A 27,985-nucleotide genomic window follows, 5' to 3' on the forward strand; every position below is an offset into this window, starting at 1 on the left:
TGAGAAGTATTTACCATCCTTTATGAGGTAGTGGGATTTTCCTGTGATGACTTATTCATGCATAGGTGGAAAATGCAAATAGTCTAGGAAATTGGGTAGTGGCACCATTATGTTTTATGTGCTGGAAACAATGTGCATAAATGAGAACTCAGAAAAAATAAGATATTTCAACATACTTTATTGCAGTAAATGCCAGTATAAATTGGAATCACTATTTAAATCTTAGATTTGAAATAAACTCCACAAATATAAGACAGCTCTGTGCAGAATTAGAGCTTCAGAAATTATTTTTATCTTGCTATTTTATCAGTGTAAAGAAAGAAATTATCCTCTGAGGATAAACTGATTGAACAATATTGATTTCTTAAAATCCTACGAACAACCAAAGCATGAGAGGTTATCTGCTATAAGTAACATTTCATGTATTATTTTATAATACAACTCTTCATAGTACTTTTTTTTTTTCCTGTTTAGGAAAATTCTTAACTTTAATTGATTTTACAATCAGTGGCATGTTGGTCACCAAGATTAGCGTTCATAAACATTTCCACTAAATTTGAGTTTTACACAAAGCAATTTAAAACCAACAGGGAATTCTTGACATTTTGTTTTTCCTTTTCACCAGAAAGAATTTTCTGTGTCCTACAATAATTTAACTCTTCATTAGTAGGAGCACATGAGTTAAAGTAATGCAAGACACACTGTGTTCAAATGCAACAGAAGGTGTGGGCTCAGACTTGCAATTACTAAATACAGAGAAACACCATCCACCTTGTGCTCTGTCCTATTATTACATTCTTCTCTCAAAACAATACAAGTGCAAAGGCTGAGCAATGGAATGTACAAAATTTAACCACCACTTCACAAATTTTCTTTTATTTTCAAGTTTCACTAAAATTCAAACTACCTATTTTTACCTCTCATAACTTGAGAATAGCCTATTTTTTTGTTTTATATGTATTTCTACATATAGAAATGGATAATGATCATACTTGTTTGAAGATACATATAGATTCCATCCCAGACAGGTGATATGAGGCACTAGTATAGTTAAGAGAAATTTTGACACCTTTGAACTTCTTAAACACAATAAAATCTATTTCATCCATATCGCTCTGTACTACCCATTTCACAAAAACAAAAAAAATCTATATTATGTGAAAGCTTGTCCATAAATCAAAGCAAAATACTCACAACAATATTTATAAAAACAGAGATAACCCCCACTGAAAGACCGCCAGACAGTATTTCAAGACTTTCGTAACTAGAAAAACTATTCACTAATTGTAACACAGGCAAAAGACTGACGTGGAGTTTAGGAGCTTTTCTAAATAACAGAGTAAACAGAATGAGGACTTATTATCTCAAAGATAATTTAAAATGTCATGGTTTTAGACAACAACAAAAAATACAACATTGACATAGAACACGTAAAATTATCTGCTTAGTCTTTGTTTTGAATAGAACTCTGGAAGTTAGTGAAAACCATTTTCCTCAGCAGAAAAGTAACTAGGTAGTGATTTAGAAAAAAAACTTTTGTAATACCTAGTATTTTATATGCGTACACAAATATAAAAATACTAAAAAGTTCCAACACCGTCCCTGGTCAGGCCACACATTCTGGTTCAATTTCATTTTCAATTACACTCATGATGTGTTATTTGGCTCTAATAATCACTTGAGAGTAGCTTTTTCTAAACAAATGAGCAAATGTGTCTTGATTAAAACCAAGCACAGTAAAAACTGGCAAAGAATCTAGTTATGAGTATAGACAAAACTTATTGCATTGCTCTTTATTAAGTACGGATTGAATAGAAGGATGAATGCAGATGTGTTAGAAGGCACAGTTCATTTTTAATAATCTGAGATTTAACAGTAAAATATTATCAGAATAAATGTTTATGTACAATATAATTTGGAAATCCTATCATCTAAAATAGGTTTAATGTATTTTTCAGGATTTAGGCACACATTTTCATCCAAATTGTGATTGTCTCTGACTTTACAATATCCTCCAGGTTTGAACACCTTCAATGTCTCTCCTATGTTTCCATGTTTAAAAAAAAAAAAGAGAAAAGAGGGAAACTCCATAGGATGTCAACCAATCATTTAGTGCATGCAAAGATCAATTAAGCACTTAAGTCGTACACACTATAATCTCCAGTGCAAACACACAGATATTATTCAAATATAGGAGTAGTAATCAAAACTAACATTTGTTTCTTTCTAAGCAGTTCCTATTGCGATAATATGGCATCTGAATAAAGCAGCAGCTTCCTGGTTTAAGTATTTCTGCTATACTTACTTTTCTCAGTAATAACCAAATATTGTGTATTTTGTCTCTTTTCATTCAAAGATCTTAGTTGTGGTGTTTCAGAGGATTATTTGTTTCCTTGCATTCAGGTTCTTCAGAAATAGGGTAGCTTCTTCCCAACTCTGCATACAGAAAAGACTATATCCTGGCCAAACTAAGAAAACCCAAAGCTTTAGTTTTTCCCCCGCTCTTGTGTCCATGAATACCTAAGGACAACAGAAAACCAAGGAACTGGAGGGTGTAGCTAGGTAGCTTTTCAACAAGTTTATAAAATCTCCTAAAGAAGAAAAAATAAACCAAACTCTCTGTTGCATATGTCTAACAGTCTTCAGAATATTGGTATCAAAGTGTATGTACAATTTAAAAACCAATTTTCATAAAATGTCTGTATAAATATAGGTCTCCTTGACACGTTCCTCACAGTGATTTACACATGTAAATTAAATGTTTGTTTTAAATGTTCAGTTGTAAGAACTTTAGGTCTATCTTCATATTACCATTACAAACCTTTCTTTGCAAAACAAAGTTTCAGATAAAAACACTTATATTTTTTATATAAGAGCACCCTAGATTCATATCAATAAAAGTATTAAAATTCTGATGTACATATTTGAAAATGATTTTGTAATTTCAAACAGGAATTGATAAACTGCAGTTCTCATTCCAGTCGTCCTTGCTTAGCATCACCTATTGCTCCCCACACATCGAAGACAAACTCATCTGGAAATGCAAAGTCTCCAAGAGTTTCATCCAATGCCACTGCAAATTCATCTGGGTTTTTCTTGTCTCTTCCAGCTTCCACCATCGTTGCAGCTAAAAAGCAACAAAACAAAATAATGTAATTATGATGAAAGTGACATTTAATTTTTAATTGAACAAATCTTCATTTTAATCTCATTGAATTGTATTCTGTATTCATTACTGAAGGCACATGAAGCATGGGTCTAAAAGCAAGGTTAGACACAACTCTTCTGCGACAGCAAGACCCATGTCTTGCCTCAAGCTGTGCCAAGGGAAGTTTAGGTTGGACATTAGGAAAAAATTCTTCACCAAATGGGTTCTCAAGCACAGGAACAGGCTGGTTGAGTCCCCATCCCTGGAGGTATTTAACAGACAGGTGGATAAAGTGCTTAGGGATATGATTTAGTAGTGTACAGGTACAGTTGGATTTGACCATCTCAAAGGTCTTTTCCAGCCTAGGGATTCTATGAAATTCAAAGCTCAATTAATGTATTACGTAAAACACAGAGAAAAAGACAATCTGGTTTTTTAGGTATTGGACAGAGTATGTTTGCTATTGCCTGAAAGAAGTCGTGCTCTCAAGAAACTACCATATGACCTCAAACAGATTTGCTCAATTTTTGAGCTTAATTTTTTCTCATTTTAATTACCTTTCTTCCTTAATTTTTTAATCCCCAAATAAACACCTTCAGGTAGTAAAGAGACTTTTCTTAGAGGGATGTCTGAGTGGAAAACATCTATTACAGTGCCTGAGAAAGGGCAGGAAGATCTGAAGCCACAGAATACTATAGAATCACAGAATGTCCTGAGTTGGAAGGGATACACAAGGATTACTGAGTCCAACTCCTGTCCCTGCACAGGACAACCCCAACATTCACCACCACATGCCTGAGGGCACTGTCCTAAATGCTTCTGAAATATTGTCAGACTTTGCATCACTACGGTGTCCCTGGGAGGTGTTCCAGTGCTCCACCACCCTCTGAGTGAACATTTTCCTAGTCTCCAGCCTAAATCTCCCCTGGCACATCTTCCTGCCCTTCCCTCAGGTCCTATCATTCATTGCCAGAGAGAAGAGATCAGCGCCCGCTCCTCCTCCTCTCCTTATGAGGAAGCTGTAGACTGGGATGAGGTCTCCCCTCAGTCTCTTCTTCTCCAGGCTGAATAGACCAAGTAACTTCAGCCTCTCCTCATACATCTTCCCCTCTAAATCCTTCACCAAATTTGTGGGTCTCCTCTGGACACTCTCCAGTAGCTTTAGATCCTTTTTATACTGTGGTGCCCAAAACTGCACACGGTACTCGAGATGGGGCTGCACCAGTGTGGAGCAGAACAGGGCAATCACCTCCCTCGACCAGCTCCTGTCTTCACTGGGACGATCTGCTCTCTACTGCATGCACATGGCAAAATCTCTCTAATAAAAAGGAAAATAAACTTCCCCTACTCTAATGTTTTATTAAATGTATTTACTGTTATTTTGTTGACCTGAGACTCACTCAAGTTTATTGACAGTTATGAACCTCTGGCAAAGTGTTTGCTGCTATGCAAACTTGTAAAAAGCCGTGAGCAAACTTGACCCATATTCCACGTTGCAGACGTCAGCAACAGCAATTCTGAAGACATTTGATGTTTTGGTTTTAACTACGTTCAGACATGAAGCTTCAAACCGAATCGCAGTGTGCCAAACTACACAAAGCAGTCCAAGGAAAATTTACATAAATCTTGACAAATAAACTGCTGTGATCAAGACAGTTCAAGTGTAACCCAGCCTCCCAGGCACCACCAGTGGCTCTCAAGCACTCTCAAGACCTGTTTCACTACCAGAATAAACCCTGTCCTTGTTGCACTGATTCCTTCTGTGTCCCCTGTGAAGCTCTTTGGACACTGACTCGGAGGAGTCTAGATGGGAAACATGCATTACACAAGGGGCTCTCATTCCTGACAAGCAGAAGACAAGTATTTGTCCCATCAATGTCACCCTATATCCTTCAACACGGTAGCATAGGAAGATAATTACAGAGGAGAAGTCCTGGAGGTAATGAGGTGAAGGCTGTAATTTAAACTTCTCAGATTTCTGGATATGAACCAGGACATGAAGTTACTCTGCACAGACACTGGGAGAGGGCTGGAGGAAAAATGGCCTGTGTCATGAGAGCCCAAGTGTCCAGATTAGTTACTCAAGATATTAAAAAAGTTCCCACCAGCAGAGCGGAGATCTAGACAAGTGTTCCAGCACCAGGAGCAGGAACAAGGAATGCAGCCAGTTTTAAGAAAAATTTGTCAAAGACAACTTTGTGGAAGAGCCATATGACACAGACAAAAGTGACAAAACAAGAAAACAGAGCATTATATTACAGTCCAGCTGCCATATTTGAAACCTCAGCAAAACTCTGTCATTAACAGAGTGAGAGTGGGGAGGCACTGGCCCAGGTTGCCCAGAGAAGTTGTGGCTGCCCCATCCCTGGAGGTGTTCAAGGCCAGGTTGGATGAGGCTTTGAGCAGCCTGGTGCAGTGGGAAGTGTCCCTGCCCATGGCAGGGGGTGGAAGTGGATGATCTTTAAGGTCCCTTCCAACGCAAACCATTCTGTGATTAACAGTAAATGTTACTTCAAGCACAATTATCTTTAAAGATGAAATGTCTCAAACTATGAAACAGCACCTTAAAATAGTTTATTATAGATTTACCAAACTCGAAAACAAAATCCACTAAGCTTAGACAATCAAGACAAGTTTCAACTCATTCAAGCAGGAGCCAGAATGTCACTGCCCTGTGAATGCAGCAGCCTCAACTAAAAGCATATTGAGCAAGCATAACCAGCACCACCAGAGTACATTTAAAGTATCGTATTTATTAAAGCACGATGCCCTTCCCAGATTCACCTGAAGCAATGAAACACACTATAGCCTGTAGGATGGTCACACGGGCAGGTTCCCGTTTTCCATAGCCTGGTGCTGACCTCTAGTGCCAGCAGAGCTGTATTACCGGGTACCAAACTCTAACATCACAGAATCACTAGGTTGGGCAAGACCCACTGGATCATCGAGTCCAACCATTCCTATCAAACACTAAACCATGTCCCTCAGCACCTCGTCCACCCGTGCCTTAAACCCCTCCAGGGAAGGTGACTCAACCCCCTCCCTGGGCAGCCCAATGACCCTTTCCATGAAAAATTTTTTCATGATGTCAAGCCTGAACCAGATGCAAACCACGCTGATCTTCCCACACAAGTTGCACCAGCGATGTATAGCAAAGTGCAAAGCTAAATCCTGCTTCTCTAGTTTCATACAGACAGGGTCACACAGCTACCCCTCAGTGTATTCAGCTGTTAACATGGACAGCGTCCCCCGGGGCAGAACATGCGTGTTTACACAATGACACTCCAACATGCAATTCCCAAGGCAAAACAAAACCTACAGATTGCCAAGGCGTTTAGTAGATGCTTGCCAACTTGAAAACTTTACTGGTTCTCAGAGGGTGACAGCTCCATGCCAAATTGCCTCCACCCCCCTCCCTTTCCCCCACTGTTTCTTGTAACAGCTGCACAATGAGCAAGTACAGGAATTTTATTCCAATAGAATATTTTTCCACATTCCAGAGAGCCCCAATTGTTTTCTGAGGTTTTTTTTTTAAAGCTCACTTCAGGCAATGCTCATATCTGAGACATTTTTTACAGAAAATGTGAAAAGTTCAGCAAACTTTAGAGCGATGACAGGAATTACAAGTCTTCTCAGCTTTAACTGAGAACCTCAATATCAGGCTTCTCAGAATCTGAACAAAGTCATATGTTGGCTTTTTAAATCTAGTCTTTTTAAAATACATATTTTCACTTTTGACAGACAGATGCGGCACAAGACACGAAAGCTACGATCCACCTGCCGTTGTTATTACTCATCTTACATAGTGGGTTTGCTACCTATATAGAAACATAGAATGGTTTTGGTACAGGTTACTATTGCACAATTTCTAAGAAGAAAACAAATTTTCAGAAGTTTTAACAGAAGCTTCAATATTTATTTAGCTGCAATGCTACCAGAAGCTTTGCCTTCATCAAAAGGTAACAAATAGTGTTCTGATCTAACACTTTAAAGGAGCTGAAAGTCACATTCAGCTTCTTTGCAACATGACCAAAAATGAACCATGTCACTGCAAGTCCTAATGTTTAACATCACTTGCCTTTAGTTTCCTGTTGAACATTGTCAGATCTGGCGCTCAAGGAACCATTAGAAACATATTTTCTTCTTGTTTATTAAGTACTAACTTTTCTTGAAGCGGAGAAGTTTTCTCATTCAGCCAGACTTGCTAACTTTCCCTTTTTCACAAGGCTCACATTGTTCTCTCAGAGTAACTGAAGAGTCATAAACTATGTACCCCAGAGTCTATACACTAAAATCCTTTTGAAAGGAGGTGCAAAAAACAACAGGTTCAGGGAGAATATCCCTGTAGTCGAGGTATTTCAAGATAAAAACATGTATCCTATATTCCTGGGTTGGGTTAGTGAGCCAAGAGAAGAAGCTTGGGTGATAAAAAGTTTAAAGCTGTTAGGACATTCTGACAAGACGGTAAATTTGAAACTCTTCAAAACAGAGGTGGAGAACAATGGAGAAAATGGAACAATATAGAATAAAATAGGACAAAATATCAGGGTGTGAAGAGCTAGATAAAAGATGCTGAAAGAAAAAAGCTGGACAGGAGGACCTTTTTGTGATCGTTTTTCCATCAGTAGCATTCTGGGGTTGGATCCCATAGATCCAGGCTTCCTCCCAGCCAGAATCTTTTGGATCAAATACATTCCATAACAATTCAAGCCTCAATGATTTTAAAAAAATAAATATTACCAATACATTTAACTAACACTGTTTCCTGAGTCCCTTCTATGAATTAATAAGACATTGAGCTGCTGGAGCATGTCCAGAGGAGGGCAACAAAGCTGGGAAACGGCCTGGAGCACTAGTCGTATGAGGAACTGAGATTGTTTAGGCTGGAAAAGAAGAGGTGGAGGGGAAACCTTATTGCCTCTCTACAGCTCTCTGAAAGGAGATTGTAATGAGGTGGGTGCTGGTCTCTTCTCCCAAGCAAGAAGTGATAGAACAAAAGGAAATAGCTCCAAGTTGCACCAGGGGAGGATTGGATTGGATATTAGGTAAACTTTCTCTACTAAAAGAGTGGTGAAGCATTGGAACGAGCTGCCCAGGGAAGTGATGGAGTCTCCATCCCTGGAGGCATTGAAAAAACGTGTAGGGATTGCACTTTGTGACATGGTTTGGTAGGCACAGTGGTGTAGGGCTGATGGTTTGACTGGATGATTGTAGAGGTCTTTTCCAACCTTAATGATTCCATTATTCTATGATCTGTTCTCATTACTTTACCAGAAAGCACAGACAGGCTTTAAAACGTCCTGAACTTTCTCTCAAGGATGTGTTTATGTTTCAAGAAGGCTGAAGTCAAGCCCTGGCCCAGTTTCTAATGCACCCATAAAAGGCCTGAGGAATAAATTCCCAAAGCCAAGTGTCCCTTCTGCAGATTAAGTCCAGTTTTCAGTAAAATAAAGAGGTTAAAATGTAAAAGTGCACTCAAAAGTCAGGTATGCAAATCTCAACAGCATTTAGATCTCTGAAAATAAAAAACTCTTCCAAAAAAAAAGTAAGCGTACACATTTCCATTAACTGATTTCCAAGCATTTTGCTCCAATTTAGGGATTTGTGTGTAGATTTACTCAACCATTCTTGAAACTGTCAAGACACTTAACTATGCAAAAATTAAGGGTTTTATCTCATCTTTAATTCTGTCTGTAATTTCATATTATTTTTTTCTTTCTAACTTCTGCCTTAAAACTGGGGCACTGTTTTAGAATTCAATCACACTATGGAAGTGTCATTTTAATGGAGATGAAAGAGCAATATTAACTGACATCCAAAGCTTCTGACAAACAGAACTGCATGGGAGTGAGCAATGATTGAGATCTTAATCACTTGTCGACTGTCGCATTGTGATGACTTGCATTTTCCGTTAATCTGGCTTGAGTAATGAGTGAAATTTCTAGCTGAGTGGTGATTGGCATTCTCTGAATGAATCCTTTCCTCATATTTCATTTTCATGGGTGACTGATCACATCCAGTATATGAAAAACTGACATATGTTAATTGAACTGATTTGTGACAGGTGATTAGTTCTCCTTTCCTAAAGAGTCCTAGAGCTGTTTAATTGTTTAAAAATGATAAAACTTCTTTTTTGTCATCACCGTTGGCCCTCGTCTCCAAGATCTGAACTTTAGAAAATGGCTTCAAAGCTGCAAATTAAAGCTACGTGAACCCTGTAGTCTTTGATTCCTAATAATTTCTCTTTGTTTCACTGCCTTTTTGGGAGGAAGAGACAGGAGAGGTGAAGGGCAAAGCAACAACCCAGTTGGGAAGAAGAGTGTATCTTTGAGGACAAAGACCTCTTCCTTCTCTGAGTATTCTTTTAAGGCATTCTTTGAAACTTTCCAAACTACATACTGAAAGATGAGGACACTAGATCTTCTGGGAAGAAGAAAAATCAAGGAATTGATGGGAAAACTCTGCCAGCTGCTTGGTAATCATCTCAGTCATACGTGCTGAAAGCTGAACTCCTCAGTCTACTGTACAAGAGCCATCCCATTATGGTACCGAGAGCCAAAATCACTGGGAACACCAGTTCCCACAGGATCTTGCTTCCTTATCTCAGAGCAGAGCATAGCACACCTCAAAATCCCAAGAAATCAGCCTGTGATCTCAGGGTTCTGGACTATGGACACCAAAACCAGAACACCTATAGCCACTTATTCCTTCAGGGTGAGGAGCCTGGGGACATTGGAGGTAACCTGCAAGGACAAGAGCCTCCAGAAGCCCAACTTGAACTGAGACTGCAACAGCTGCAGGAAAAAAACAGCAACCAGAGGGAAGGCTGGCATGAGATTTGGAATTTTGAATCCTGAGCCAAAGATGGACCAAGGTTTGGAGGCTGTGGGACAGCAACAGGATATGGGATCCTCCGTAACATAAACAGAGGGGCAGCACCACAAAGAACTTCCAAGAGCATATTACATGGCAGGGGCATCACATATTGGAGTTGATAGGAATGAAATTTTAGAGACATTTTACTTTTTCTGGGAACTGGAAAGTTTAGACATTATCTACGATACAGAATTCGTAACTTTTGGGCAGCTCTGCTCTTTCTTGCATGCCAGGAAGCCCCCCTCTGCCTTTGGCTAGGGGACAAATAATACTTTACCTACAATTTTTCCTTTGAGAAAATGAGCAGAAACTGCCAATCCAATGCTTGCCAGCAGGAGCAGCCAACAAAGTACTTTCCACTATTCAGATAATATCCTATTGTTCTCATTCCTTTGTGCTAACTGCTGCCTGTCCAACTCTCCTGCTTTGCTCTTAGCTTCATGCCAGACCTGTTTTGTCTTCTGCTTTGCCTCCTTCACTTCTTTCTCACGAAAACTTTCGCATCCTATTTAGCTTATCCTTTCCCAATTCTGATTTTTTTATATATTACCATAACAAAAAATACCTTCCTCTTTGTTTCAGTATCAGCAGTGTTTGAGAAGTGCACAGGCCACAGCTGCCACACTTCTTTACTCAGCTAGACTGCAGCTTCTTCCCACATGAACAGAAGTCCCTACCCGTTGTCAGATTAACAGAGAGAAGCAACAGCTGCAAGGACAAGTTTGGTGCAGGTTTAAGGAACTCACAACACTGAGCTTGAATAGTTTCTTTTCATTATAAACTGAGGATTGTGACAGCTAGCAAATATTCTTCAAAAAAATGTTCTTTGGAACACAGGCTTTAGAGAATTTAATAAATTTGTGCAATTACTCTGTCAGTTCCCTTGCTAAATAGTTGTCCTTTCACTGATGAAGATCGCAGGTTCAAACCTCAGTGATCAACTTTCACGACTCTAAGCCAAGGGGCAAAAGAGCAAAAAGCAAATAGACATGCTTCTCCTGAAAAATCCTTAAACGTGCTACACACAAGCTCCACTAGAGAATACATGCCAGAAAGAAGAAGATGATGACAGTTAATGGTGAAAAAACTAAATAATTCATGCAATAGTCTATAGATAACATGCAGGAAGAAAAGAAGATTAATTAATTACACTGTAAGGCTTACAGTGAGAGATTCTTTCTTCTATCAGACACATACATTTGCAGAAACACAGTCAAGTTTTTGAGACTGCACGCTGGACAAATTTTGCTTCTTTTACATCCAGAGACTAAAGTACTCAATAAATTTTGGACTTCAGAAAATGAGAAATGTAGTAATGTATTTGTTAACTAGCTTACCTAATTCAATATCTCTTATTCCCATGTATGTTTCAAGCAGCTCATCCACTTTTTTAATTGCTTTTTCTTCAACTTCAGTTGGCTGTGTTGAAATAAAGAGAGAAAAAGATCAAAAGTATTATTAGATCCATGCAGATTCCAAAGTCACCAGCAATTCTCCATTGATTATCCTCGTTCTCATGCTAGCCACCTAGACTTAACAAAATCTACAAGTAAAATATGTTATTTCACTCTTTCCCTCTTCTCACAAACCTAAGCTTTCCTCCTAACATCAATTCTAACATTCATACTAAACTGGGGCCTTACATCTCCTCACAATACAGATCTTCATCAAATCCTCACCAGCTTCAGAGGACCCCAGAATAAGTAACATTTCTTCTTCTAAACCCTGATCCTAGTTTTACACGTACTCATGTCAATGTACATTATTAGCCTCTCCTAACAACAACCCATTACACCAGCCCAACGTACACTTTGTGGTGTCAGAAAGAGAACCAATACTTTGACCATTCCTTCCTGTTTCTCCCCCTCTTTTCAGCACTCCTTGGACTAAACATAGGCTCTGTTTCCAGATTCCTCAGCCCCATCCTATCCCTGTTAGCCTTCAAGTTTGTATAAGCATTTCTGCAGAAGGCAGTTGTTTCCTTACGTCTTGCAAGTTTTGTAACATCCAGATTTTTGCTTCCTACTCTCTTACCAGCCTTGCAGAATAATAAATCAGGTGCTAAATGATTAAACCACTGCAGGGCCCCAAGGTAACCATACCATTTCCTCCACAGTAGCAGGGCCTTTGGTTCTCAGCCGAAGAGTTTCTCTCCCTCTGGAGATTTTAGCTGTTGCTTGAGTTCCGCTCTTGGACCTTGGTTCCAGCTTTTCTAAAAAACAAAAAGAAGACCAAACAAAAGGAAGTATATACTACATCTGAAAACATACAATGTATCTGCTTTGGCTGTTATGTTATCTTCACTTTTTATGCCAATCAAGAAATAGATGTATGCAAAACTTTAATTAGAAATTAACTGTATTCCAAGTATAGCTTTGCTGACAATTTCTTGTCTTCAAACTTATGTATCTGCTTGGATATCACAGCTAGGATTTCCATTGTCCAGTATATCTATGCAGCCTATCGCATTCAAGTTTGACTTTGTATCATTTTATTTCCCTTTTCTACAGAAAAGTAGAAAAGTAGCTACTTAATGTTAGATAATGGCTGAAACCATCAGCCAAATGTAGGTTTATACTGGCCCTTACAGGCAGACTATGTAGCAGGTTTAGCATTGCAATGCTCCCATGTTTCACCGATGCAATGGTGCAAACACTACTGCTGAACAGGTCATCGTGAGCCACGTTGAGCTAACAATTCAATCACTGGTAGTAACATAGGTGAAATGTCCATAAGTACATCTGCAGGAATTTTTCCACTGTACTCAGCATTGGTGAGGCTGCACTTTGGATACTGTGTTCAGTTTTGGGGCCCTTGCAACAAGAAGGATATTTTGGCACTGGAGCGAGTCCAGAGGAGAGCAGTAAAGCTGGTGAAGGGGCTGGAGAACAAGCCTTACTAGAGGCAGCTGAGGGAACTGGGGTTGTTTAGCCTGGAGAAAAAGAAGCTGAGGGGAGACCTTATCACTGCCTAAAACTACGCGAAGGAGGTTGTAGTAAGGTGGGTGTTGATCTCTTCTGCCATACAACAAGTGACAGGACAAGAGGAAACTGCCTCAAGTTGCACCAGGGGACGTTCAGATTAGATATCACAAAAAATTTCTTCACTGAAAGGGTTCTCAGGCACTGGAATGGGCTGCCCAGGGAAGTGGTTGAGTCACCATCCCTGGAGGTGTTTAAAAGACTTGTGGGTGGGGTGCTGAGTGATATGGTTTAGTATTGGACAAGTATGGTTAGACTCTATGATATCAAAGGTCTTTTCCAACCAAATGATTCTGTGATTCATTGCTTTCATTGAGGACATGATCTTACACCTCATAAATCTCTACCAAGCGTATCTGGGTTTACCTAAACTTCTCTTTACTTGGATTCAGCTTTCTTTGTTTAATCTTGGTTAATAGCACCGCAGTTAGTAAATAGAGTATGCAATTGCTTAAGATTTTAGTTTCTTGTTCTAGGACATACTTTTACATTCTAACCTATTGTATACTGCAGCTTGTAAATAAGTATCTGTAGGGTAAAAAATAACACGCATCTTCCAAAAATCTGTCCAAAAAGCTTTGATTGTCTCTTAATTCAACATCAGATAAAAGGTATTCCCATTGAATTAGCAGCTTTCCTTCTCTACACCCCAGGCAGCCTAAAAGGCATCTTAATCACCCAACTAAAGTAAATAATGACTGAATTCATCAATCAAGTGCTGATTTACTATGTTCTTTACAAACAGACTATGTAACACATACAGCATTGAATACAAATTATAGATCCATATTAAAAATGTATTCCTATAATCCTAATTGCAATATTATACATATGCAATACTAGACATATGTAATACAGTTTTAGGGTAATGTAAAACACATACATTCCTTAGAAGTACCAGCTTATATGCAAAGGCTAAGATAACCCTCATTCTTCTCAGAAGCACCAAAAGCAAAAAGAAATCTTCACAGTTCTCTCATTTTCCATTTCTGCTGCTATTCTGACACCAAGTGTCAAGACTGGTGTATGACAGCAGCTGTAAACTAACAGGTAAAAAAATATTTGAAAAATAAACATTCCACACCTTTGCTGCTGTGGTGAAGATGGTGATTTTTACGTTGCTCTTAGGACACCCTTATAACTTAGACACCCTTATAACTTAGCAGTATTTTAAAATTTTTATTACAGAAAAATGCTACGTAGTTTGAGGGAGGGGAATACAAAAAATTGAGAGAATAAAAATTAAAACTCAGTCTCTATTCCGACTCTCTAAGCTAAATCTACTTGTTTGTTTACCACATTAATAAAATTAATATACATAAAGGTGCATTTCTCCTATGTAAGTATTACTTTCTCATAGCATGTGGGTGGTAGGTAGAGACAGAGCTTTGCCATACTGCTTTCTTCCAGTTCTGAACATACCTGCTGTATGATTAGAGAGCCACAAAAAAGCTGGGGAGAGAGAGAGCAGGCAGCAGCAGCATTGCTCTAGGGAGCAGTGTTTTCCACATCCTTCTGCATTAAAAAGCACAGTCCAGGGTACAGAAACAGAAAAATCTGATGGTTTTCTGATCATAGAATCATTTGTTCGGAAAAGACTTTTGAGATCATTGAGTCCAACCATACCTGTCTACTGCTGAACCATATCCCTAAGCACCTCATCTACCCATCTTTTCAAATACCTCCAGGGATGGTGACTCAACCACTTGCCTGGGCATGGTGAACAGGGATTCTGTATTAATAGCAGAAAAGAGAAGGTTCCAGGATCAGCTTATTAGTGAAGTGACTCATGCTTTAAAATTGTATCTATAAACAATTCCTGTATTTATTTTGTGTCATCGTGTAGCAGAAAAGAAATTGAGCAACTGCAACACAGACTGAGGCAGCCAAGACCAGGATGACTGCTGGAGAAAGCAGGATTGAAGAAAATCCATTCATAAATTTCCCACTTCAAAGAAAAAAAATTTTTTAAAAATGCACTTTCTTGTAACTGTTATGTTACCTTGGACGGACACCTGGCTGCAATCTGAAAACAAACTTACAATGCAATGCAATGCTGGGATTTCGATACCCAGTGACCGAGGTGGAAAGTCAGGTAACTCACCAAATGCTTTCAGAGGCTCTATCAGCTCCAACTTAAACACCTGATCTTTCTCCAGATCTTTCAGCATTTTGGCAACTTCGTAATGCCGATGATTTGACACGTTTTTTCCATTTATAGTCTCTATGTGATCACCCACACAGACTATTTTTGTTTGGTCCATAAGGCTACCTTCTTTGATGCGCTGTTGTTAAAAAAAGAAAAAGAAAAGAAGAAATAGAAATGTTTATTTCAAAAGGTTAAGAGGTGACACTGTAGAGTTTCAAGAACGTCAGTTAACATCATCAGAACCATTAAGCTTATTATACCAACAGTGTGTTTCTTCTGTAAGATTTACATAAAACATATTTTGAAAAGCATTATTTTCCAAACCAAGTATTTTAATAAGCATTGGATATAAAATCAACAGGAAAATCAAGAATGCAATCATACTTAAGAAACTAAGGCTTCAGAATAAGCAAATATTTTCATGCTTTAAATCTGAACCTGAATGTGACAGTAATGTGAATGTGTAATTCAGTTAGGAGGTTTTATTTTGATGCTATAGCTTGACAAGCACAGAAATAGATCTTTCCCATCTCAAGTATAGATCAGAGACATAAAAATTATGTGTGATGTACTAAAAAAATGACATACTATAAAGGGATATTCATAACAAGGCCCATCTATAGTGATAAGATGTCTACCACCTTCCTCACCAAAAGCTATACAGCTGCATATTAAAGTGCTTCCTCCGAAATAACAATAAATAATAAGAAATTCCTTTATGCCATCTCATGGAATACAAATACAAATGGTCTAAGGGTCATAAAGTGTAACAGAACTGAGTATTTACAGGTTGTGTGAAGTGGAAATTAAAAATTGATAAAAAGATCTCTCTGATTTCTCAAGTCAAATAAAGGACAAAATTTTTATTGTTGTTTTATGCTGTCATATCAGTTTATCGGGTGCCTAAGTCATGCAAGATGTTATGCTACAGCTCTTTAATGGAAAAGCTATAACATCGTAGAATATATTATATTTTGAAGAGATACGAATTTCATTCTAATATTTTCCAGAATAACGTACTTTTCAATAAAGACTGATGTTGTTCAGGTTAACTTTGAGTGACATAGCAGTGAGACAAGGGAGATAAACATATTACCACCTACTACTGTAACACCTACCCTAGCTGCGTAACCATCTCAGAAACCTGCTTCACGTTTATGTGTCTGAGCCTACATGTGTGCCTCCATCTGAGAGAGGCAGTGGGAAGTGTGATAGTGCTCGGTGTCCTGTAACAAACTGACACGATTTTTAGCTTCAGAACAAGTTTAACTCTTTCTAGCACCTTTTTTCTTGAACCTAGATGAAAACCAAAAAGAAGCCTGATGGTGAATGAAGAGGGGAGTATCACCCAAACCAGAAACCAGGTCCCAACTGCATTTGTGTCAGCAGGTGCCAGAATGCAAACGCATACCCCTCAGACTTCACTTAATGTTCAGTGTTGAATTCATTTTCATCTAGCTTGTCTTCTTCACTTGCATCCTAACACCAAAACTGTTCAATTCAACTGTAATATTCACTGGCTATGTTACTCATGTCATATCAAACATTTTTTTTCACATGGCAATATTCATTTTCATCATAACTCCATGTTAACTGACCAGGGACAGTCAAGCTACACTGTCACAGTAACTAAGATGCAACAGATAAGGCTGTATTTCAAGTGTTCTACAGTCCATTTAGAAGCTAGGATCTATATTTCCTATGCAATGCCTAAAATCAATCACATATAGCATCTCCTTAATCTCCTGTTTTATAGCATCTCCTTAAACACCAGTCAGTCATACTCAAGTTCTACTGTTATACTTTGAAAGGCTAAATTGATTCTATAATACACTTTCCCATCTGGCCACGTACCCAGAAAACAAATTTGCAAAAGTAGAATGACACCACATTGTTCTTCATAAGGCAAAACAACATTAGACTTCACAGGAGAAGAACCTGCAGTTCAGAGTGTCAAGTTTGGTATATAATGTGACCAGTTCTTAAAACTAGAAGCTACACTGTTATTCAAAATGCAATAAAATTACTATAGCCCATAAAAGCTTTCAACAACCCACAAATAGGTAATTTTAATATAGTTAACTAAAAATGGAACATAGTAACAATTTTTCAATGAATGTAAATATATAAACAAAAAAATTTTAGAATCATAGAATGGCTTGGGTTGGAAGGGACTTCAAAGATCACCCAGTTCCAACCCCCCTGCCATGGGCAGGGGCACCTCCCACTGGATCAGGGGCTTCAAGCCCCATCAACCTGACCTTGAACACCTCCAGGGATGGGGCAGCCACCACTGCTCTGGGCAACTTGGGCCAGGGTCTCACCACTCTCACAGGAAAACATTTCTTCCTAATATCTAATCTAAATCTCCCCTCTTTCAGCTTAAAGGTATTACCCCTCATCCTATCCCTCCGCTCCCTTTAAAACAGAGACAGTCTTTGCTTAGTCATTTACCTAGACAACCAAGTATAAAAAAGATGCAGCTTTTACTTTTACATATGTATTTTCCATGTAGTTTAAAAAAATTGGAAAAAAATGGCTAAGTATGCAACAGCAACAAAGTCAGCTCCTAGAAACAACTTTAAACTGATGTATTACCATGAAGACTGCACTGTTCTTATTATCCTGCTTTTTATTAGACCAGTACAAGGACAATGATACATTTGTTCAGACAGGTTTTATACAATTTACTGGAAATTAGAGCTTGTCTTGCTAACACGGTGAGGGGTTTCCAGTTTCCTCCAGTTATGCAGTAGTGGATGTGATGGCTGTTCTCTCTCTCTCTTTCCATACTACCAAGCAAGCACAGAAAAAGTAATGCTCTGTACAGCGCTGCACTCGTGAACTTTAATCTCTGAAGCACTTTTTTCAAAGCCTTCTTTTAGAAGGCCACACAAGCAACAGCGCGACTGAATGTTACAGGCTGCATGGATGCTGCCACAAGAAATTCAGAGCTGTGTCTATAAACATAAAAAGGAGGCTATGGTTTTGCCAAAATGCTTACAGAAACCTCCACTGCATCTCAACTTTCTCAAGCATCACCTCAATCACATTTTTCCACAAACAAAGACAAGCAAACCTATTTCTAAACCATGTCTGGTTTATATCCATGGTAGCTATGGAATGAATAGAGAATACAACCTCTCCAAACAAGAAGCAATGAGAACAGCATTTGGGACAGCAGTAATCAAAGATAATTGCAAATGCCTCGCTAATAATGGATAATTGGAGTAGATTAGAGCAAAGCATCTAAAAAAGGCAGAAAATGTGATTAAGGCTCCTAATACCTAGTCTAGCCAGAAGGGTAGCATCATTTCCTCAGCCTCTACTCATCTCAAAACATACTATCTGGAGGTCATATAGACGATGAAGAGGAAAGAAAGCATGATTAATATGTTGTACATATTGCCCATAGTTGCTACCAAAGTGAATTGTGGTAAATTGTGTTAATTCATGTTCTTAGCACCTTTTAATCCACCCTACCTATCTAAGGCAACTATACTGGAAAGCAGAAAAAGCCCTATACTTGCAGCTATTCTTGTAGGTGCAAAGGCTTCTACCTATGAGCAGTCATAAAGACTGAAAGAACATGATCTCATTATCACATGAGTGACACAAGTTCTATAAGCACCTAATCAGTGACATCAGAAAATCACTTAATAGAGGAGGGGGCAGATGCAGGCGGTACCTAACACCCACCACCTCAGGGTAGGTAGGAAATTACAATGGTTACATTGTAAAGATAATACACATTACTGAGGCAATGAACAAATGAACTAATTTAGAAAGACATGCATGACAGAAATAGCTGAACCGATTTTGAATTATGTCTCTCAAGAAAAGCAACTTTATTTTTCACTTACCATATATATGATACTAAAAGATTTTTATAGTTATAAAGGAACATTAAACCAATAATTATCCTGTCACAGTAACAGAAGCTTCTATAGAACAAAGTATAGTAATTAATTTACCTTTATAAAAGGACAGCCAGTTCCATTGTCTGTAATGGTAAGCCCAAGCACATTATCGGTTTTAAGAATTTCCACTTCTTTTCGTTGTCCTTTTATGTGGGCAAATATGAAATCTTCAAGGCCAATTTGTGCACCTAAGAGCTTGTCCATATCAGCTTTATGAGTGTTCAAAGTGCAAAACATGATCTGTGCAGGAGGAAAGCAAACACATTACGTTTAACAGTACATTAGGTTTGGTGAGCTTGATAGGAAGACAAACGCAGAGCATAGTCCCGGCCTCTCTGACAGATCCGTAGCTGAAATGATGCTAAATCTCCTTCTCCAGCTGCTCCTGGAGAGGTGATAGTCTCCATCCACACACATGACAAGAAGCATCATTAGCTCAAATTCTGCATATAAGAGTTGGCAGAGAGCAAAGGAGACATATCTGTACGAGCGGCTTGTCTCAGCACACCAGCTCTGACACAGGTGCCTTGAGCTAGAGCAGAACAGCTTGTTCCAGAGGTTAGAGTGAGCAAACCCAAAAAGCCACCACCACCTTCTGCTTCATTGTTTACCCACCTCAAATTCCAAAAGATTCAAACATCATTAGAGACTGCTTTAATACATAACTGCTTGAAAGCAGTTTTGTGAAAAAAAAAAAAAAAAAAAAAAGGAGAGCTTATCAAAATGAAAGGATTGTGAGAAAGCATGAAAGGTTTTCTATTGCTTCATGCGTTCCCCCATTAGCACATTGTCTCTGAAGGGATTGCTTAGTTTCCTACCCTTCCTCCAGCATAAGCGGAGGATTATCTCTGTTCCAGCTTAGTCAAAGCAAGGCTTAACAAAAAGGGCAAACTGGTTCCTTATAAACCAGCCTTTCTGATAGATTTCCTTTCAGCACTGGGTGTTAGCGCTCCTTTTTGTCCCTACATCTATGCCAGTGGTTCTTAACAGGGAGGTTTATTGTCCTGGGCACAGATAATGCTTTTGCCCATCACAGTGCCACATGGGGGAATCCAACCAGCCCCAGTAGGACTTTCTGCTCTTTGAGTACAGCCTGTACTGAACAGCAAGGCCAAGAAAGAGAAAACCCACCCAATGCTCCTCCTCACAGCTAGAGGAACTACATCTATCCTGACTCCTTTCCAAGTTGTGGCCAGAGAAGAGTGAGGGTGGAGGGAGGCTCCGTACAGCCTGCTCCCACGGCACCAAAGAGCATAGGGCAGCAGCCAAAAGAGAGAAATTCTACTCTCCAGGCCCCCAGATTCCCTAAAATCTACCTCACTGGGGCAGAGAGTGCCCCTAAAAACCATCCTTCACATGCCATGGCATCAGGGGAAGAGGAGAAGACTTGCCATACCATTTGGCACCCCCAGCACTGGTGGCAAAGACACCGCTGCAAACCATCAGCCAAAGGCTCTGCTACCGGTGGGATGCACAGGATGACAGAGAAAAGCAGATCTTTTTCTACCCTCTGCCTGTATCTGCTGGACATTATTTTCCTTTTCGCACCTTGGAGCCCCTTGCAGCCCACTACCCACACCAGCTCCGAACTGGGAAGTGGAAAAACCAGAGCCAGCACGGGGAAGAAGTACAGTGGGAAGGCAGTCTAGTACAAGAGAAACCAGCAGCAGGAGGGGGCTCAGTGTCCCTCGTCTTCAATCCAGTGGAGGGTCTCTTTCCACCTTCCTGGCTCCCTCACTACTCTCATAGAAGTTGTGGGTGTTTCCACACCAGAACACTTTAAATGCCTTTTCTTTCCTTCTGGCATCGCCGGATGACAGCAGAAAAACTCAAATTAAAGTCACCAACCTATTCCAATCTGTTCCAGGTCAAATGGGGGGTGAACACTTTTCCCGAATCTATTTCACAGACAAAATTTAAGTTTCTGAAGCTTTCTAGAACTTATATTCTATAATTGAGGGTGGGGATTTAAAAAAGTTCAGTAGTGAGATGTTGTTTCTTGATGGAAGGGAGGGGGGTTCTTATTAAGTTGTTGAGTTTATTTAAAAAATAAAACAAAACAAAAAAAATGAAACAGCCTTACTTCAAAGGCTAATTGATTATCTCATATAATCCTTAAAACATCCACTGCAATCTAACAGCTTCCTTTAACAATGCAAGTTCTAACAGCACACCCTTAACAGACATTAGTATTATTCTTTCAGATAATGCAAAGTTTTTCAGTTAACCATTACTCAAACAGCAGCACAGAATCACAGAATGGTTTGGGTTGGAAGGGATGACAAGTTCACCCAGTTCCAATCCCCCTGCCATGGGCAGGGACACCTCCCACTGGATCAAAGCCCCATCCAACCTGGCCTCGAACACCTCCAGGGACAGGGCAGCCACCACTGTTCTGGGCAGCCTGTTCCAGTGCCTCCCCACCCTCACAGGAAAACATTTCTTCCTAATAGCTAATCTAAATCTCCCCTCCTTCAGCTTAAAAGCATTACCCCTCATCCTATCCCCGCACTTCATGATGAAGAGCCCCTCCCCAGCTTTCCTGTAGCCCCCCTAGAGAAATTCAGCTGGTTTTAAGCAGAAGACTAGATTTTATTTTATAAATAATCATCTCTAATCAGCAGCATTTTTTAACCAAGAATGTTCAATTCAAGTAGATGATATAAAGTCCACATATGCATTTTTCAGCTCCCTCTCAAGCTATATAAAACTTGGCCAGTTTTCAACTGCAACTCAGTTCTTGTTCTTACAAGAAACAACAAGCACAGTGCCTTTACATTTTGCACATTAGCATCCTTCAACTGACCTTGTCAAACAGACAATCATCTACTAACTACTGTCACACCTTTGAATAGATAAAAATGGCAACAGAGCAGAAACGTGATCTTTAGAAACTCAATCCAGAGTTTCTCTTTTTAGACCTTCATCTGGATGGCATTCCTACTACAGCCTATAAGTCTGCAGAATTTTCTGTGAGTCAGTTCTGTGCTAACCACAAGGCTGAGAGAGCATCAGCCAGTCAAAAATAAAACTTAAATCATTCTTTATCCTCTTTAATGAACAACTGCTTTTTTCTCAGAACAGATACATGCAGAGACTAATGTACTAAAGATGTATCTACCCAGGATAATAGACAGTTACAACATAGCTTAATTTGCACATAAAGTTTTAATTGACAGGTCTCAGTCTTTTTTATTTTCATTGATTTTATCTAGGTTTAATATAGGTGCTTAGTAACAGCTTACACTTACACAGTCAAACAGCTGCTACAGTGCACCTTCCATTCAATCAGTTTGGTATATTTCTGACCATCATTTTTTTATCCAGAAATGAAGAAAGAAAGAAATTCAGCGTCCAAGTTTCATTGTCAAGTCTTTTCTCTCTTATCCTACCCTCAGCCTTCATATGCATTTGATCTTTAACTCGGCATACCAGTGCTGTGACATTTTACACTAACTTTAGCATGATATTGTAAATCCTAACCGTTACATCAGTCACCAAGTATCTAGGAGAGCTCCTTCACCAAGAGTCTTATCTTGTGTGGCACACAGAACAAAGACATTCCATTCAGCTGGCAGGGACTGGGGGCTTATGCACAACCTTATAAAACAGACTTGTCAGAGAAGCTTACTAACAGATTATTCACTGCATCAGTGTTTTCAATAGGAAGAGACCACATTAGCCAATAAAAAAAGGGTTATACCGTGTGTAATATAAAGAAACTGTATTAGCTAAGAAAAAGCGTTACATCACGTGCTACATAAAGAATATATGCAGTACCATATTGTATATCCTATATATTAATTAAATTCTCATCTTCCACATTAAACCTACACCTCAAGAACTCAAAAATAAGCTTACTGATAGATGACGTACTCAGAAGCTAAAGTTCTTTTTACATTAGTAGATCCCAGATAACTTTACAAAAGAGACACCTCTATTTAAGAGGTGAGGAAATGGGAAATCTACTTCTGATCAAGATGTAACACCCATTGACATATTTCCCTACATACATAGGCATCATTATATCAAGAAATCATCATCACATTTTCTAGGTAGCTTAATTACTTCATCCTCCCTAAGGTGAACGTGGGAGCCTTGACTAGCAGCAGCAAAAGGCAGTGTAATCAAGTCCTCGGAGTGCCAGAGTGCTTCGGGTACTCGATGTAACTTTGCATCCACAAATACATTAAAACTGATGTAAAATAAGCATTCAGTGCTTTATTATTCCTCTTTTAAACCCAGAACATACAAGAATTAGTGTAAATTCTTCCATACAGCTTCAGAGTTTTTGAAAAAGAGATCATGAACACAGCAAGCATCACCCGTAATATGGGTGTGAAACTTTAGCCCTGCTTCCCGGAACAGCAGGCAAACAATTGTTGCCAGAGGGCTGGGAGGAGGTGGTTTGTAGGGAGTGCTAAATTTGTTCATGCAAAGTCTTCAATCTGTAGGCGAGATTACAGTTTAACAGTTTGTTTCAACAGGTAAGCATGTATTCTAAAACTTCCAACACTTTGGTATTGAGGATGAGGATTTCACAAGCTGACCCTTTTCTCTAACCTCCCAAAGTAAAATACACTTCAGATTTTTTCTTGTAATAACATCACTTATTCAGAAACCTTAATTCCAGCATAGCGCTTATTTTTCAGTACTCTTTCATAAATTTTAAATTGAACAGTTTTAAATCATATAATTCTGTAAAAGTCTAATGCAGTACAACCTCACAGTGTACTTACTTAACTGTTCAGCCTAAAGAGGCAAGACTGGTGGAACAACAGCCCAGACAAGCTCAGCAGCTGAACTCTTATTACTTGTAGAGACAGATGGAGCTGCATTTATGCCCTTGGTGCTACTGGGAAGGTCTCCCTTTTCCCCAGTTCCCCTTGTGGGGCAAAATTCCTTCCACCGTGAAAGAAACCCCAACTTCCATGGGCTCTTGACAGACACACCCACTGAGCATTCAATTCACCTCACCAGCCCCACCATGGATCACCTTCCAAGGCAAACAAAATAATCAAAACTGCAAATTATGAGTACACAGACCAAAAGTCCATATAGCTTCTGTGGCTTACCATTCACTTCTCATTTGATCAAGAAACAGCCTTGCTACAGCTGGACTTTAATATCCGCATTCCCAGTGCCCGATTAACTACTTTGAATGCTTTAAAGCCCTACCATGCGCTCTCACAGGAGCAAACCACCACCAAATGCTTTAACAGACCTACATTGTCCTTTGCTCAGTGCTCATTTATTTATCATACAGGCTACATGTTGCACTTTCACCCTTACAGGGACATAACATTCCCTGCTACATTTCCCGACAGTCACATTGGAATAGTAACTCTAAATGGCCAAGAGCGCACACAAATACTTTTTCCAACTATTTCCCTACTTCTATTGAAAAAACAGGGGATATATTTGTATTATTTATGCAAGCAGAAACACACTTAACTGTGGATGGGTTGTATCTTTAGCTAAGAACTGCATCTATTTACATTTTTTTTTTTAGCTCTGTGCTTTCTTGTTGAAACCCTGTTGAAGAAATCAAGTTAAAAGTCAAGAACAATGCTAAACTACCTCAAATAGCACTCATGCTAATGAGGCAGGCAATTCATTGCTAGAAGCCATCTACACGCCTCCTGCCTGTGGAAAGAACATTCCCTTTGGACCAGGAAAAAAAGAAATGCTAGTCAGAGAGGTGCGCAGAAATGCAGGCTGGATGTCAGGTTCAAAAGGCATAACTGAGATACATATTCACCTAAAAAGATGGATGAAGACCAAAATAGACAGGAAAAGATGAGTACAGGAAAAGCCTCAGAAAGCTGCTGTTAGAGCTCACTCCTTCATAGATGCCCAGCAAAAGTCATAGGAGTGAAGGAATCATAGAATCACCAGGTTGGAAAAGACCCATCGGATCATCGAGTCCAACCATTCCTATCAAATACTAAACCATGTCCCTCAGCACCTCATCCACCCGTCCCTTAAACCCCTCCAGGGAAGGTGACTGAACCCCCTCCCTGGGCAGCCTCTGACAGTGCCCAATGACCCTTTCTGTGAGAAATTTTTTCTAATGTTCAGCCTGAACCTCCTGGGCAGGGTTTGAGGCCATTATGTTCCCTTTGAAGTCTCAGCATTCTTGTTCTCTCCCCTTTCTATCCTATTCATGATCCAGGTCCGCACACGAGGTTTTTGTCCATGTCTGTCCTACAAATGCTGTGATTTATACAAATTTATCTCTGTCACTGTTGGCAGTCAGTCACAGATCCTGGAAAGGATCCTCCAGCAGAAGCTAAGCTCAGCAGGTCCTGTGAGATGTGATACAAAGAGGAAATTAGGTGTTGTAACCATGTGGAATCAAAAGGAAAGGTGACAGATGACAAGTATAGCTCAGCCTGGACTGTACTGAAACACTTAAGTAGGAACCCATCCAAGAATCCACACCCTTGCCTGCACTGCAGTAAACTCATATATTGTATTAAATGTATTCACTTGTGCAACTGCTTCTGGCATTATTCTCAGCACCTGACAGTCTGTCCAAAAGCTGCTTTCATTAAATAAAATCCCTAATCTTTCCTTATTTCTAGCAAGCTTAGCAGTTGCTAATAAATGCATGTTTCATGGCACTCCTTGCTATTCAATATATTATCTTGTCCATCCAAAATCTTGTTGCAAGACTGAGGAAATATGCTTGATCTCTATTTTCATTTGGTACAACTTGGTTTCTTAAAGCTCACTGAAATTCTTCAGTAAAAGGTTTTAAGTTCAGTGCCTCCAATAACAATTCTCCATTTTTACCAATAATTCATATTTCAAAAAAAAAATTAGGAATCTAACAACAGAAAGAGAAAAGAAGAAACAAACTTCTCTAGTTTAGCACAAGGTTGGTTACAGATCGCCAGGAAGCATGTGGTGCTTCCTCCAAAACCTTTGGAGTGTCAGGTTATGCATCTAGCAGGAGAAATGGGAGCGCATCACTCATACAAAACTGAATTTCCCGGTGAACACTGTTCCTTCTCAAGTCAGTGGAGCCAAAAGATCAGTAACAGGAGTTCAGTGGCAAAAGGATGAAAACTGAAATAGAAGATAATCTAGCAATTATGAGAACTTGAGAGTAAAAGGTAGAGCTGGAGATGGAAGAGACCAAAAGGGGAATAGCAGCTCGATATGGAAAGAAAGAGCAGCAGAGGTCAGAAAGCAGCTGGGAGGCTCTGGGACACAGGAGCGCTGGCTGGCAATGGTACGGGAACTTCTTAATTAGTTAATATAACAGTGACTGGTTAAACTGCATTCACTGCTAGTGACACTTCTTTTTTACTATTTACCATCTGAAATGCTGCTAGGTCAGGCCACAGAAAACTCAGAACAAAGTCTGTAGTCGTAGTAGTCTTTCCCACTTTAAAAGAGTCAGGGGCAACAAAAGAGGGGAAGCTGGGGAGCCACATACAGGCATAACAAAATGTGACCTCTCTGTTTCTTTTTGCTACTCAGATGTTAGGGTTCACAGGAGCAGTAGGAAGAACTTTGATAGGGCCTCTACCTTTTAACTAAGAGAAAACAATGCATTTACAAACATAAATAAGTCATTATCCAAACAACGTTTAAAACTTGGCTCATAAAAAAAAAAAAAAAAAGATCAAAGAGGCAGCAGAGCTGAAAAAAAAGTCCTGTTAGGGATTTAAATATCCTCACTTGCAGTGGGCCTTTTAAAAGCATTACCTGGGAAGAAAACTTCCCAAATCTTACACTGAGTTAGAAGTTTAAAACAGAGACACATTTGAAGTATTTGTACTCCCAACCGCCTTCCTTCTGAGCATTTACCCTCACGGATATATTGATTTTTTAAATTTTTTTTTTTAATTTAAACAGGAACAAGTTACTATAGTCAGTAATTCCTCCTTTGGAAATAATTATTCCACTCAAGTGCAGCAGAAATTGTTTGACCCAGTGCTTTAAGGGCTGTTAACCAGCACGCCGGCAACAGGTTAACCAAGGCACCAGAAAGAGAGAAATTATCTCTGTTTTGGTCAAAAGCAGCATTGTTTTCCCACGTAAAAGTTAAACGCGGTCATGCCTACCCCTTTTACCCCTTTTCCTGCGCGATAAGGCTTATTTGGAAGGAACAAACGCAATTCTTGCCCCGTAAAAGAGATGATACTCATAGTCAAAAGGATTCGCTGAGCCCCCTGGCCAGGTGGGGTCTGAGCATCTTCCAGCCTCTGATCCCCCATCACCATCCCCACCTCGAGGAGGTCGGTGCCTCTCAGGGGGGTCACAGAATCACCAGGTTGGAAAGGACCCACTGGATCATCGAGTCCAACCATTCCCATCAATCACCAAACCATGTCCCTAAGCAGTTCATCCACTGGTCTCTTAAATAGCTCCAGGGAAGGTGACTCAACCAGCTCCCTGGGCAGCCTGTTCCAGTGCCCAATGACCCTTTCTGTGAAGAATTTTTTCCTAATGTCCAGCCTAAACCTCCCCTGGTGGAGCTTGAGGCCATTCCCTCTTGTCCTGCCCCCTGTCCCTTGGGAGAAGAGCCCAGCTCCCTCCTCTCCGCACTCTCAGGTAGCTGTTGAGCAGTGAGGCCTCCCCTCAGCCTCCCGTTCCCAGTTAAGCGCCCCCAGCCCCCTCAGCCGCCCCTCACCTGTCCGGGCTCGATGCCGAACGCCCCGGCGATCTCCCGGTAGAGCTCCCTGGCGCTGCCGAACCCCTGGATCCGCGCCGTGGGGCTGCCGTGAGCCAGCTGCGTGTGGAACTGCAGCCGCGCCGCGCCCGGACCCGCCGGGCTCGGGGGAGCCGGAGCCGCCGCCGCCGCCGCCGCCTCGCTCTCCACCAGCCGCGAGGCCTCCCTGCCCCGGGCCCGCCGGCCCCGCAGCCCCAGCGGCATCGCCGGCACCGACCGCCCGCC

General features: G+C 40.0%; 1 protein-coding gene across 1 annotated transcript; it reads right to left on the reverse strand.

The window, feature by feature from the left end:
- Positions 1–891: 891 nt before the first annotated feature.
- On the reverse strand, positions 892–27,964 carry GIPC2 (GIPC PDZ domain containing family member 2). Its single transcript, XM_069862858.1, has 6 exons — positions 27,722–27,964; positions 19,129–19,314; positions 15,110–15,290; positions 12,127–12,236; positions 11,362–11,443; positions 892–3,127 (listed from the first exon to the last, which is right to left on the reverse strand). Exons 1-6 carry the CDS (start codon positions 27,962–27,964, stop codon positions 2,973–2,975), a joined length of 957 nt encoding a protein of 318 aa, XP_069718959.1. The 3' UTR covers positions 892–2,972.
- Positions 27,965–27,985: the final 21 nt, after the last annotated feature.

The sequence above is a fragment of the Phaenicophaeus curvirostris genome, chromosome 8 (genome assembly GCF_032191515.1).
Source record: "Phaenicophaeus curvirostris isolate KB17595 chromosome 8, BPBGC_Pcur_1.0, whole genome shotgun sequence".
Classification (NCBI taxonomy): Eukaryota; Metazoa; Chordata; class Aves; order Cuculiformes; family Cuculidae; genus Phaenicophaeus; species Phaenicophaeus curvirostris.